Source organism: Protobothrops mucrosquamatus, unplaced genomic scaffold (assembly GCF_001527695.2).
Source record: "Protobothrops mucrosquamatus isolate PMUCROS unplaced genomic scaffold, P.Mucros_1.0 scaffold2413, whole genome shotgun sequence".
Lineage (NCBI taxonomy): Eukaryota > Metazoa > Chordata > Lepidosauria > Squamata > Viperidae > Protobothrops > Protobothrops mucrosquamatus.
In genome coordinates, this window is record NW_015388485.1 from 379832 (window position 1) to 391789 (window position 11958).

An 11958-nucleotide genomic window follows, 5' to 3' on the forward strand; every position below is an offset into this window, starting at 1 on the left:
AACGTAGAAGAGATGGTGGCTAACAGGAACCATGATAGATAGGCAAGAATCAGGAGAAGATAATAAAGGCTTCAGCCCAAGAATCAGGAGGTAGTAAGACAGATTGTAGCCCACATGTACAGAGACCATTCTGGGGGAAGGGAGGGCTTCCATTCCTTGCACCTAGCTAGAATAGTTCAGTGCTGCCATTCTGGAACAGACGCCGACGCTCCCTGCAACATCTGGAGATCTTAAGAAGAAGAAGAGACTTTGGGAGCGTTTTTCTTGTAAATAAAATATCTTTATTAAGTGTTGGTCTCGGGATGAGGGGGTTGGTGTGCTTGAAAATGGCTGTTTTATTGTCAGGGGTGCTGGTTTTCAAAATCCCACATTAGGAGAGGATCCAGAGGCCATCCCAGTTGGAGAAAATCCTGCCACAGGTAAGTCAAGCACGTGTGTGTAAGTATCCTTTCTTCTCCAGCTCCACTGGCACTTTGCCTAATGGCACTAGGACTGCCAAAGCAGCACCCCTCCTTAACCGTGCTGCCTGGGGCTGCTGGGAGTTGTAGTACATCTCTAGCTTGGTGCAGCATGGGGATCTTTGCCTGATCCATTCTCCATGCCAGTTTTTGCTGGCTTGGTCACAAGTCATCTTGTGGGGCCTCCTTGCTGGGTGGGCTAGGGCAGCTGCCAAACCAGCAGGGAGAGCACCATAGGTATTCATCTCCGCTGTTGCAACATGGGCTGCGGATGATGGGACTTGGTGGCCAGAGAGAACTCGGATGGGCAAGGCCTCAGCACCTGAGTGTTTGCAATCCTTGTGCAATCAGGAGAAAAGTGACTGGTATATATGGGCAAAAGGGTCTTTTCTGGGCAACTTTAAATGTCCTTGTTTTCCTCACGCCGATTGGGCTAATCCAGCAGTTTCCCCAAAGGAATCTTTCCAGACCAGGAAGATGGTTTTGGTATTCTGGAGGTATCCTGATGCCCCCATCAAGACACTTCCTTTTCTAGGAACTTCTCGAAAACTGTTGCCATAGAGGCAAATTGTGACATGATGGAGGGTCCCTGGATTGCCCATATATATCTCAGTGGAGCTGCAGAAGAAAGATGCACACATGCAGCTGGATGTATATTGTGTATAAGCCAGGGCAGTGTTTTGCAAACTTGGGACTTCAACTCCCAAGTAATTCTGGGAGTTGAAAGCCATCCATCTTAAGGTGGCCAAGTTTGAAAAAGACTGCTCTAAGGTTACCAGATCTGGCCTGCAAACATAGGCTAGGCCACTAGATGGTGCCAAATGGAATTTGCTGCCCTCTAGTGGCTTTTTTTTCTTTTGCAGCCCAGAGCTGGTAACCTTAGTATGGTATACACCTTAATATATGGTAATATGTAGATATATAAACATATACCATATATTAGGGGATATGCCTATTACTGTATGTGCCTGTGTACATTAACACAGTTGCATACAGTCATCTAGGCTAAGATCTATTGGGGCTTCCCTAATAGATCTTAGCCTATATTGCTCTATGTGTCTGTATCTTAACACAGACACATAGAGCAATATAGGCTAAGATCTATTAGGGAAAAAAAGGTCCCAATAGATCTTAGCCTAGATGACTGTATGCAACTGTGTTAATGTACACAGGCACATGCAGTAATAGGGGGGAGGGGGGGTGTCCCAATATAGTGGAATGAACCAGACACTCGTGACTTGACTTTATACATGAATCTGTGTGTGTGGGGAGGTGCTTATGTTTTGGGTTTTTGTGTGATACACCCCTCCCTCTTATCCAAGAAGCTTCTTCAGTTCTGGCTGAATGGTGGGAGATGGAAGGATTTATATTCTTTGCAATCATCTGGTCGTTAGTACTCCAAAGATCAGTCGTTAGCTCTCCGCTGTTGAAGCCACCTGGGAGTTTATCTGTGTCCTCGGAGTCACCTGGACCAGTGTGGAGATGGGCCTGGGACCTTCTTGGGACTGCTGCAAGGACCATGTTGGAGACAGGAGAGGTGGTGTCGTATCCCTCCCCCTCTGTCGATAGAGGCCTATTCGGTTTTAACACAGATGGCCTCTTTGACCCCTCTTTCAAGCCAGGGGTCCTCTCCATCCAGAACATGGACTTTGCTGTCTTCAAGAGTGGCCTTCGTCTCTCAAATGCAGATGGACCGCTGTTCCAAGTGTGCTTTTCCAAGAGGCAACTGGACTTCCTTTGTTTTTCCTTGAAGATGTTTCACTTCTCATCCATCAAGCTTCTTGGATGAGAAGTGAAAGTCTTCAAGAAAAAACAAAGGAAGTCTAGTTGCCTCTTGGAAAAGGACCTTTGGAGCAAACTGACCTGGCTAAGAATCTCCACAGACAGATGAACTGCTGAATCTTGTCCTGATGGGCTTGTTCTCCTATGTTGTGCCATGCGTTCATGAACAAACAACCACAAGCGCATGGCACAACCTAGGAGAACAAACCCATCAGGACAAGATTCATACTTCAATACTGAAGTATACAGAAAACCCACAGAGTGTTTACCTTCACTGGAGCAAAAACACGGAAGCCATCAGAATCCTACACCACTGGGCTGAAGGTTTACCTACCAGCAAAGAGGGGAAAGGACTAAAATACATGAAAGAAGCCCTCAGAACCTGTGGCATCCCAACTGGGCCTTCATCAAATCAAGAAAAAGATCCAGTAGGATCCTTTGTGTCCCCCCACCCCAGTAAGGACAAAGAGAACAACAAACAAAGCAACATTAATCCACACTGCAGGAATATCTGAAAAACTCAGGAGGATTTTCAACTAACTTAACATACATGCACACTTTCAACCCAAAACTACACTAAGGCAGTGTTTCTCAAAACTTTGACAACTTTTAAGATGTGTGGGCTGGCTCCCAGAATTCCTCAGCCAGCATGCTCACTCAGGAATTCTGGGAGCTGAAGTTCACACATCTTAAAAGTTGCCAAGATTGAGAAACTCTGCACTAAGGCAGAAGCTTGTCCACCCCAAGGATAAAACACTCGCACACAAACTGAACAATGCAATATGTGCACTAGAATGTGGTGAGACGTACAGATCTGTACATTGGAGAAACAAAACAAACCACAAATGCATGGCACAACCTAGGAGAACAAACCCATCAGGACAAGATTGATACTTCAATACTGAAGTATATAGAAAACCCACAGAGTGTTTACCTTCACTGGAGCAAAAACACGGAAGCCATCAGAATCCTACACCACTGGGCTGAAGGTTTACCTACCAGCAAAGAGGGAAAAGGACTAAAACACATGGAAGAAGCCCTCAGAACCTGTGGCTATCCCAATTGGGCCTAGACAAATCTAGACAAAGATCCAGTATCTTTGCCCCCCCCCCCCCCCGTCCCCAATAAGGACAAAAAAAACAAATGAAGCAACATCAATCCATAAAATGCAGGAATTATCTGAAAAGCTCAGAAGGATTTTCAACTAACTCACGTGCACACTTTCAACCCCAAAATACACTAAGGCAGTGTTTCTCAAAACCTTGACAACTTTTAAGATGTGTGGACTTCGGCTCCTAGAATTCCTTAGCCAGCATGCTCACTCAGGAATTCTGGGAGCCGAAGTTCACACATCTTAAAAAGTTGCCAAGATTGAGAAACTGCACCCCAAGGATAAAATGTTCACACACAAACTGAACAACGCAGTATGTGCAGTAGAATGTAGTGAGACATGTACAGATCTGTACATTGGAGAAACAAAACAAACCACAATTGCATGGCTTGTTCTCCTAGGAGAACAAGCCCACCAGGACAAGATTTAGCAGTCCATCTGCATTTGAGAGACAAAGGCCACTCTTTCGAAGACAGCAAAGTCCACGTTCTGGATGGAGAGGACCGCTGGTTTGAAAGAGGGGTCAAAGAGGCCATCTGTGTTAAAACCGAACAGGCCTCTCTCAACAGAGGGGGAGGGATACGACACCACTTACCTCCTGTCTCCAACACGGTCCTTGCAGCCCTCCCAAGAAGGTCCCAGGCCCATCTCCACACTGGCCCAGGTGACCCCGAGGATACAGATAAACCCCCAAGTGGCCTCAATGGCCCTCAGAGAGCTAACGACTTACCTTTGGGGTACTAAGGACCAGATGACTGCAAAGAATATAAATCCTTCCATTTCCCCACCATTCAGTCAGAACTGAAGAAGCTTCTTGGATGAGAAGCGAAACGTTGGGGCATGTATATATACATATATACACATGCAGAGACTTGTTGGCATAATTAGTTTATTCCAGGAATAGACCAATTATGTCTCTCTGTGTGGATATATATACATACACATATATGTGCATATTAGCATATTTTAGTAAATAGAACTATCTGTACAAAATGCTAATATGTACATAGAAGAATGCCTATATATATTACTACATAAAAGCTGGTATAGGTAGCCCTTGAGTTAAAACAGTTCATTTAGTGACTATTTGAAGGTGTAACAGCACTGAAGAAAGCTTACAATTGCAACATCCTCATGACATGTGATTAAAGTTCAGAAGCTGACAACTGACTCGTACTTATGACGGTTGCAGTGTCCTGGGATCAGGTGATCGCATTTTGTGACCTGACAAGCGAAGTCAATGGGGAAGCGACATTCGCTTAAGAACTATGTTGCTAACTCAACATTTGCAGTTAACAAATGAAGCAAGAAAAGTCATTAAATTGGGCAAAACTCACTTAACAAAATGCCTCGCTTAGCAACAGAAGCTCTGGACTCAAATGTGGCCATTAAGTCAAGGACTACCTGTAATATATATAGCCATTCGCCCCAAAAGCTAGCTTATCATGGGCACACCCTTATAATGGCACCCCCCCTCATGGGGGGGGGGTCCTTTTGGTGTTTATAACAGCCCAGGAAGCTAGAAATAAAACACATAACAACTGCACAAATATATAAAACACTACAACATTGCATCAAAGCAGAAGTCCTTTTACTGGACACTGGAAGGTTGGTCTTCAACTCAAGACGGGAATCCATGTGGCTGATCCAGATGAGTCTGAACTTCGTGGATCCTTGGCAGTTGTTCCAAGAGACATGTGGCCCTCCCACCCACCCAAACAAGCTCACAGCTATCTCCAAAGCCTCCCACCACCCAGTTGCAGCTACTCCGCCGTCGTCAGTAGCAGAACGCCATGGGTTCCAGCGTCAGGAAGCGGACGTGCATCTTGGTCTCTATGTCGATTCCTTCCCATATCTGGCATCGGAACGAAAGGAAAAACAGAGTTAGAGGAGAAGACAATTTCTGATCTTGCAAATCTTCAGTCGTACTTCAGAAAGGAGCAAATGTTACATTCCAGAATGACTCACAGTTGATTGGCCTTAGATTTTTCCCAAAAAATAGCTGGTGGGAGAGAGATTCGCTCCAAAGGGGAGGCATGGACTCCCCTACCTTTGCTTGGTCCTGCGTGAGGTGGCTTCCTCTTGTGAACCTTTTGCCCACCTCCCTTAAGGAGGACTCTTTTCTGCTTTCCTAACCCTACCACCCTTGTAAAGTTCGTAACACCTTTCTCCAATTTCAAGTTGAATTGAAATAGTCCACTGAGCAAACAGGCACCAGGGTTGTCTACTCCTACAGAGCTGAAGATAGTTGGGATTCCCATCTTCTGTTCTGGCTCCTATGCTTGAGAAGCCACAAGGCCAGGGGCCACGGATGAGAGGCCTGGGGGGCTGAGATTAGGGAAGGCAAGATCTGAAACGCACTAAGCTTGGTCGTTACAGCAGGTCCCTTTTCAATCCCTACATTAAGCATAATCATCCATTATCCTGCTTCGATGTTTGCTCAACCAGGAAGCTCCATGGATATGCTTGAGACAAATCACTATTTAGCTCCAATTATTTTCCTCTGAGTCAAACTTCTGAAGTTTGACCTTTTTCCTAGAACTGACACAAGAGTAGGCCAAGTCAACTAGTACCTTCCATCCATCTTCAAGTTGCCTTGGCCTAAGACGACATGTAGATCTCAATGTAATAATCAGCTTCTTCAGTGCCATTGTGACTTAATCAAAGGACTATCTGTACTCTACCCACATAGCAGTTTTTGCAAGATAGCAAAAGAAAGGATTGAGTGATGTCCAGTGAATTTCCAGCCCTAATCCACCATCTCTCCCCAACGCTGATTATTTGGGAGAGTTTGTATTGGAAAAACCTGACTGGAGATTTTTTCTGTGAATTTGGAAATGAGTATTAAATAAACAAACTGCAGGGGGTTTGCTTGGCAGAGCTGAGTAGAGATACGGGCAGGACGCCAGCCTCGTCTTTCTAAGCCAATAAAAATGCAAAAAGATCGACTCACCTTCAGGAAATCATCAAATGTGATCCCTTCGTAGACTTGATCCGGCTCCTAAGATTAGGAAGGAAAAGAGATTCATTTCAGGAAGGGAAAATAAAAAGGAAATAATCAGACAAAGTAGAAAAGGAAATACGCCCTAACATGCAGGAAATTCGGACAATGAAATTTGAATTAAAATCAGGGATATCTTTATTAGGTCTGATGCCAGGGGATATAAATGAAAATTAAGGCATTAGCTGACAGTGGCAAGAATCACATTGGCACAACATTGGGGAAGGAAAACTGTCCTGTCCGTATAGGATTTGAAGATTAAAATGAAAGAATATACAGCCATGGAAAAACTGTCTGAATATATTCACAGCAGAAGTCTAACCAAATTCACACAGGGGTGCTTTCCTTACACGCAACATATCAAGCTAAAACACCTAAAATGTGGGTTTTGGTGAAAAAGAAACTGTGTATAATAGTAAAAAATGATGCAAACAGAAATGTTCAAAGTATAAAAATATTTAACTAACAATCAGTTAAAATGGCTGGAGGAAAAAGAGAAGGGTATAGAAAGAGAAGGAGCTACCAGAATGCCCGTTTTATAATAGTTTTGAAAAAAACATTCTTTTTAAACTAAATCCTTTAAGTATGTGTAGGTATCTTTTTCTTTGCTTACCTTTTTATTTATTTATTATGTATTAATTCAAATTCTATGGCTCCCGTCTCAAGAAGTTATCGTGAGAACAAAATTAAACATTGCAACAACGCAACAATTACGTTTGCATGTTTTTACTTAACTAATAAAAAATATTGTTTCAAAAAAGCCAAAAATCCAATAGCTGTTTTTTTTTAAGGTTACATCTATTTCAGCCAGAAATAATATTTCAGAACTGTTGTTGAGGTCTTCGTGCTGTTATTTAAACATATTGTTCTATTTGAGGCTGAAGGAATCAACATGCATTAACTCGACTTTTAAGATTTAATATTTTCAGATGTTTCAATTCTTTTGAGATTTATCTCTCGCATGTGGGAGTTGAGATCTGCACAATGGAAATGCATTTATAGCCAAGAGACTTACTGTATTGTTCAGCCCTGGAAAGACAAACATATGGCTGCAACTATTCTGTGGTTTGCACAATTGATGAATATAGATTAGCTGTGAATGTCTGTAATGAATCATCACTTCACTTCCGTTTATGGATATAGACGTTCTGTAAATATATATCCTGCATGTTTTCATTTCTTTTTTTAGCTTGTCCCTTTAGAATTTGGTGTTTTCTTTTTTGTATTTATTTAATTAGAAAAAGGGATAAAAGAGGCTGTATTTTTTTTCTTTACACAAGCCTCCAGGGGGCACTTGGAAGGGGGGGGGAGTCACAAGGGCAATTGCGATCATCCTATCAAAGCCTGCCTGTTTTTTTACATGGGTTGCATGAAGGATTGTGTTAACTTTTATTAATAAAGTTGCTAATATTTCTGCAAAAGTCTTTTTTTATACCATTTGGCCTGTACATTTATAGTCAGGATGACATGACATAAGGAAAAAGAGGCAAGAAGGGAGAAGGAAAACTTAACACACTGGATAACTACTACGTCTCTTAAATTATTCAACCGGTGAGATATCACACGACGAGTATTTTTACTCGAGTGGGTATATGATGGCTCTGCTGCATTCATTTCACTTTTAGCAACAGTTATGTTACAAAAAGCGTTTTTTTTCTATTTATGATACGTATAATACCCCCACCTTTCTCCATGGATTACAAACAAAAAAAGATATTGCAGGGAGGGAAAGAGGGAGGGAGAGATGAAACAGAGAAGAAATATAGAGAGATGGATAGAAAAATGGATAAGAAGGAGAAATATAGATGAGATAAAGAGATGTAAAATGTGAAGCTATAGACAAAAGAGAGATACACAGATGAAAGAGAGAAAAGGTGGATAAAGAAAAGATATAGATGAAATAGAGATGGTTGGATGGGTAGATAGGTAGATGATATAGACAGACAGATAATGAACAAAGAACAAAATAGTAACAGAGGCAGAAAACCTGTCCGGATGTTGCTAAACTACAACTCCCAGCAGCCTCAGGCCAGAGTAAGGGATGCTGAGGGCTGTGGTCCAACAGCATCTGGAAATCTATGTTTGGCACCATCTCTAATTTTCTTCTATCGTGTTCTTGATAAAGATTAGTGAATGAAAGAGGTTGACATGAGGATCAAGATGAATCCCCCTTGAAGGCACCAAAGACCTTAGCCAAGCTCTTCATCGTTTCTCCTCCTCAGGTTTTCCAATATTACTTGGGGGATCTCCATCTTCTGAAATGTTCCATGTAGTTGCTTCTAAAGTTGGCCTGTGTTGTGTCAGACCCGGGCAAAGCTACCCAACCCTTCTGATTTTGGCACTGAAAGCCAGAGTGGAAAGACACACATCTGAGAAAGTCCTCAGTGCATCCTCAGAGCCAACCCAAGGACCCGGGTGATGGTCCTACAAGCAAGGAATTCACGGCTTCCAAACAACATCCTTTGTGTAGCCGTGCAAGCCTGTTGTGTGAAGGTGTGGTATTTTAGAACATCTACATCCCCCGTGGAAGACAACACAATCAAGTATAAAATCCCAGCCATTTGAAAGAGAAATGGCAATAGACCAACATAAGGTTGACCTTGGAGAAGATAGAGATTGTTAGCAAAATGGGGGAATCAGCTTAAGAAACAAGACCACATCAGAATGAAATTTAACTAGGATGGATGGATGGATGGGTGGATGGGTGGGATGGATGAACAAACAAACTAAAGGTGGAGCATCTGTTTGGGCAGGGGTCTTCAAACTTGGCCCTTTGATGACTTGTGGACTTCAACTCCCAGAATTCCTCAGCCAGCATGCCTGGCTGAGGAATTCTGGGAGTTGAAGTCCACAAGTCATCAAAGGGCCAAGTTTGAAGACCCCTGTGTTTGGGGAAAGAACTCTCCCACGCTTGATGGCCAAACTGCAGCCCCTTTTCCTGTTCTTGAGGACCAATCTCAACCTACCATCTGTCCCACGCAGATGCTAGCAGCCTCCATCATGGCTCCATCCGCTATGGATCTCACGGATTCCTTATCCAGGTGGGGGTTTCCTGAGAGCATCTGTTGGACCACCTGGCCAGGAGAAGCAAGTAAAACCGGTTGCAGAAGCAGCAGCAGCAGCAGATCACCGAAAGAGCAACAGGTTGAGTGGAAGGCCAAAGTGATACTTTACATTTCTGTATTCCTGCAAGGTGATCTTCCCATCACTGTCTCCATCGTACATGTGGAAGAGGACTGGAAGATACAAGAGGAAAGAGAAAAAAAAAATAAGCCTGAAAACCAAATGCAAGATAAACATCCATCCTAACTGCTCAACCCACTGAGGTGCAATAAGTAAAACCATCCTGGGTGGATACCCATAAGGCAAGTTTTAGTGCATCTTGGTAGAATGTTATCGTCCCCAAGGTTATGGCCAGAATCCGTAGTATTGTCTGGGATGCTACACATCCTCTTCATGACCTGTTTTCCTTGTTACCTTCTGGGAGGGGGGGGAGGGGCTTTGTGCTATCCGAAGCAGAACATCTAGATTCTGTAATAGTACCATATAGTCCCAATCTTGTTAACTCTCAAAATTCTTTTTTCCCATATGTATTAAAAATATACTGTGATTAATATGTGTGTGTGTGTGTCTGTCTGTGTGTCTGTCTCTGTATGTGCGCGCACGGAAGAGGCCATCAACCTGCAGGATAGATGGATGGATGGATGGATGGATGGAGAGAGCCAGGGAGACAGAAAGATAAAGAGAGATTTTTCAATGCTGTCGTAGCTTTGAACAGCCACTAAATGAACTGTTATTAAGTTGAGGACTCCCTGTACTGTGCTAAACTAGGATCAAACCAGGTCAGGTGTTTTACAGCTCAGGCTAGTAAATCCACCCATATGGATGGATGGAGAGAGCCAGGGAGACAGAAAGATAAAGAGAGAGGCAGGCAGGCAGGCAGGCAGGCAGGCAGAAAGATAGGTAGGTAGGTAGGTAGGTAGGTGGGTGGGTGGGTGGGTGGGTGGGTGGGTGGGTGGATGGATGGATGGATGGATAGATAGATAGATAGATAGATAGATAGATAGATAGATAGATAGATAGATAGATAGATAGATAGATAGATAGATAGANAGGTGGGTGGGTGGGTGGGTGGGTGGGTGGATGGATGGATGGATGGATAGATAGATAGATAGATAGATAGATAGATAGATAGATAGATAGATAGATAGATAGATAGATAGATAGATAGATAGATAGATAGATAGATAGATAGATAGATAGATAGATATAGATAGATAGATAGATAGATAGATAGATAGATAGATAGATAGATAGATAGATAGATAGATAGATAGATATAGTAAAATCAGAAGCGAATAACCAGCAGAAATTCTGGTCCCAAATTAATACCCTTTCTTACAGTTGCTGCCTAAAATACAATGAAACATTGCCCAAATAAGCCCTCTTTCACACACACACACACACACAAACACCCACACACAGATGGGGTTACAAAAAAAGAGGATCCCCCCCCCTCCATTTACATTTCAACTTCTGCTTCCTGGAACGGTCCAGCTGCTCCTCGTCCATATTCAACTCGATGGGGCGGAAGTTGGACATGACGGTCAGGAAGTCTTCAAAGTTGATTTCGTCCACGAAGCCCCCGGAGGCTCCCCGCAGATTCCTGGGGGCAGAGAAGGAGTCAGTGTCCAGTGTGCTGACCGCTTGCCCCCAACGCCGAGCGAGCTTGTAAAAAATCTTAAGACGTAGCTAAAGGTCTACGGAGAGTCTCGGTCTTCCGGATTATCCCAAAGGTGATTTTTTTTTTTCAGGAGGCAACTGGACTTCCTTGTTTTTTCTTTGAAGACGTTTCGCTTCTCGTCCCAGAAGCTTCTTCAGCTCTGGCTGGATGGTGAAGCTGACTCTGACCGGATGGAGCTGAGGAAGCTTCTGGGAGGAGGAGCGAAACGTCTTCAAAGAAAAACAAGAAAGTCCAGTGGCCTCTTTTAAAAAAAACACCTTTGGGATAACTTAGACTTAGCTGCAGAGAGCAGGGAGATGTCTGGCTTATTCTAAGCCCATCATGCGACACCTACTTTTTATTAACAATGGTCACAGTCTGGACCTTGACAAACACCTTCTGGGCAGTTGGTAACACAAACCTAAAGCACAAGTTAGTCCTTGACTTGCAACTGTTTACTGACCGAACGAAGTTACGACAGCACTGAAGGGACTTCTGACCGTTTTTCACACTTATGACCGTTGCAGCCTCCCCGTGGTCACGTAATCAAAATTCAGAGGCTTGGCCACTGACTCGTACTTCTGACGGTTGCAGTGTGCCAGGGGGGTTGTGTGATTTCCCCTTTTGTGACCTTCTGACTAGCAGTGGGGTAGCTGGATCCACTTAACCGCCGTGTTACTAACCTAGTTAACTGCACCGATTCAAACAACAACGGTGGCAGGTAAGGCTGTAAAATGGGGCAAAATTCACTTAACAAAGTGTCTCGCTTACCCACAGAAAGTTTGGGGTCAGTTGTGGTTGTGAGTCAAGGACTACCCATAGAGGTATGTGCCACCAGCTTACAACCTCACAGTTTTATTACATGTGTTCTGTTTTCCTGTTT

The 11958-nt window shown here is 43.4% G+C and overlaps 1 protein-coding gene across 1 annotated transcript; it reads right to left on the bottom strand.

Annotated features, from left to right (window-relative positions):
• Positions 1-5060: 5060 nt before the first annotated feature.
• Positions 5061-11018, bottom strand: TESC (tescalcin; the record flags this gene model as incomplete). Its single annotated transcript, XM_015824917.1, has 5 exons — positions 5061-5206; positions 6305-6352; positions 9319-9426; positions 9527-9588; positions 10879-11018. Coding segments are annotated over 5 exons (436 nt in total), but the record flags the coding sequence as incomplete, so codon positions are not given.
• Between the last annotated feature and the right edge of the window lie 940 nt (positions 11019-11958).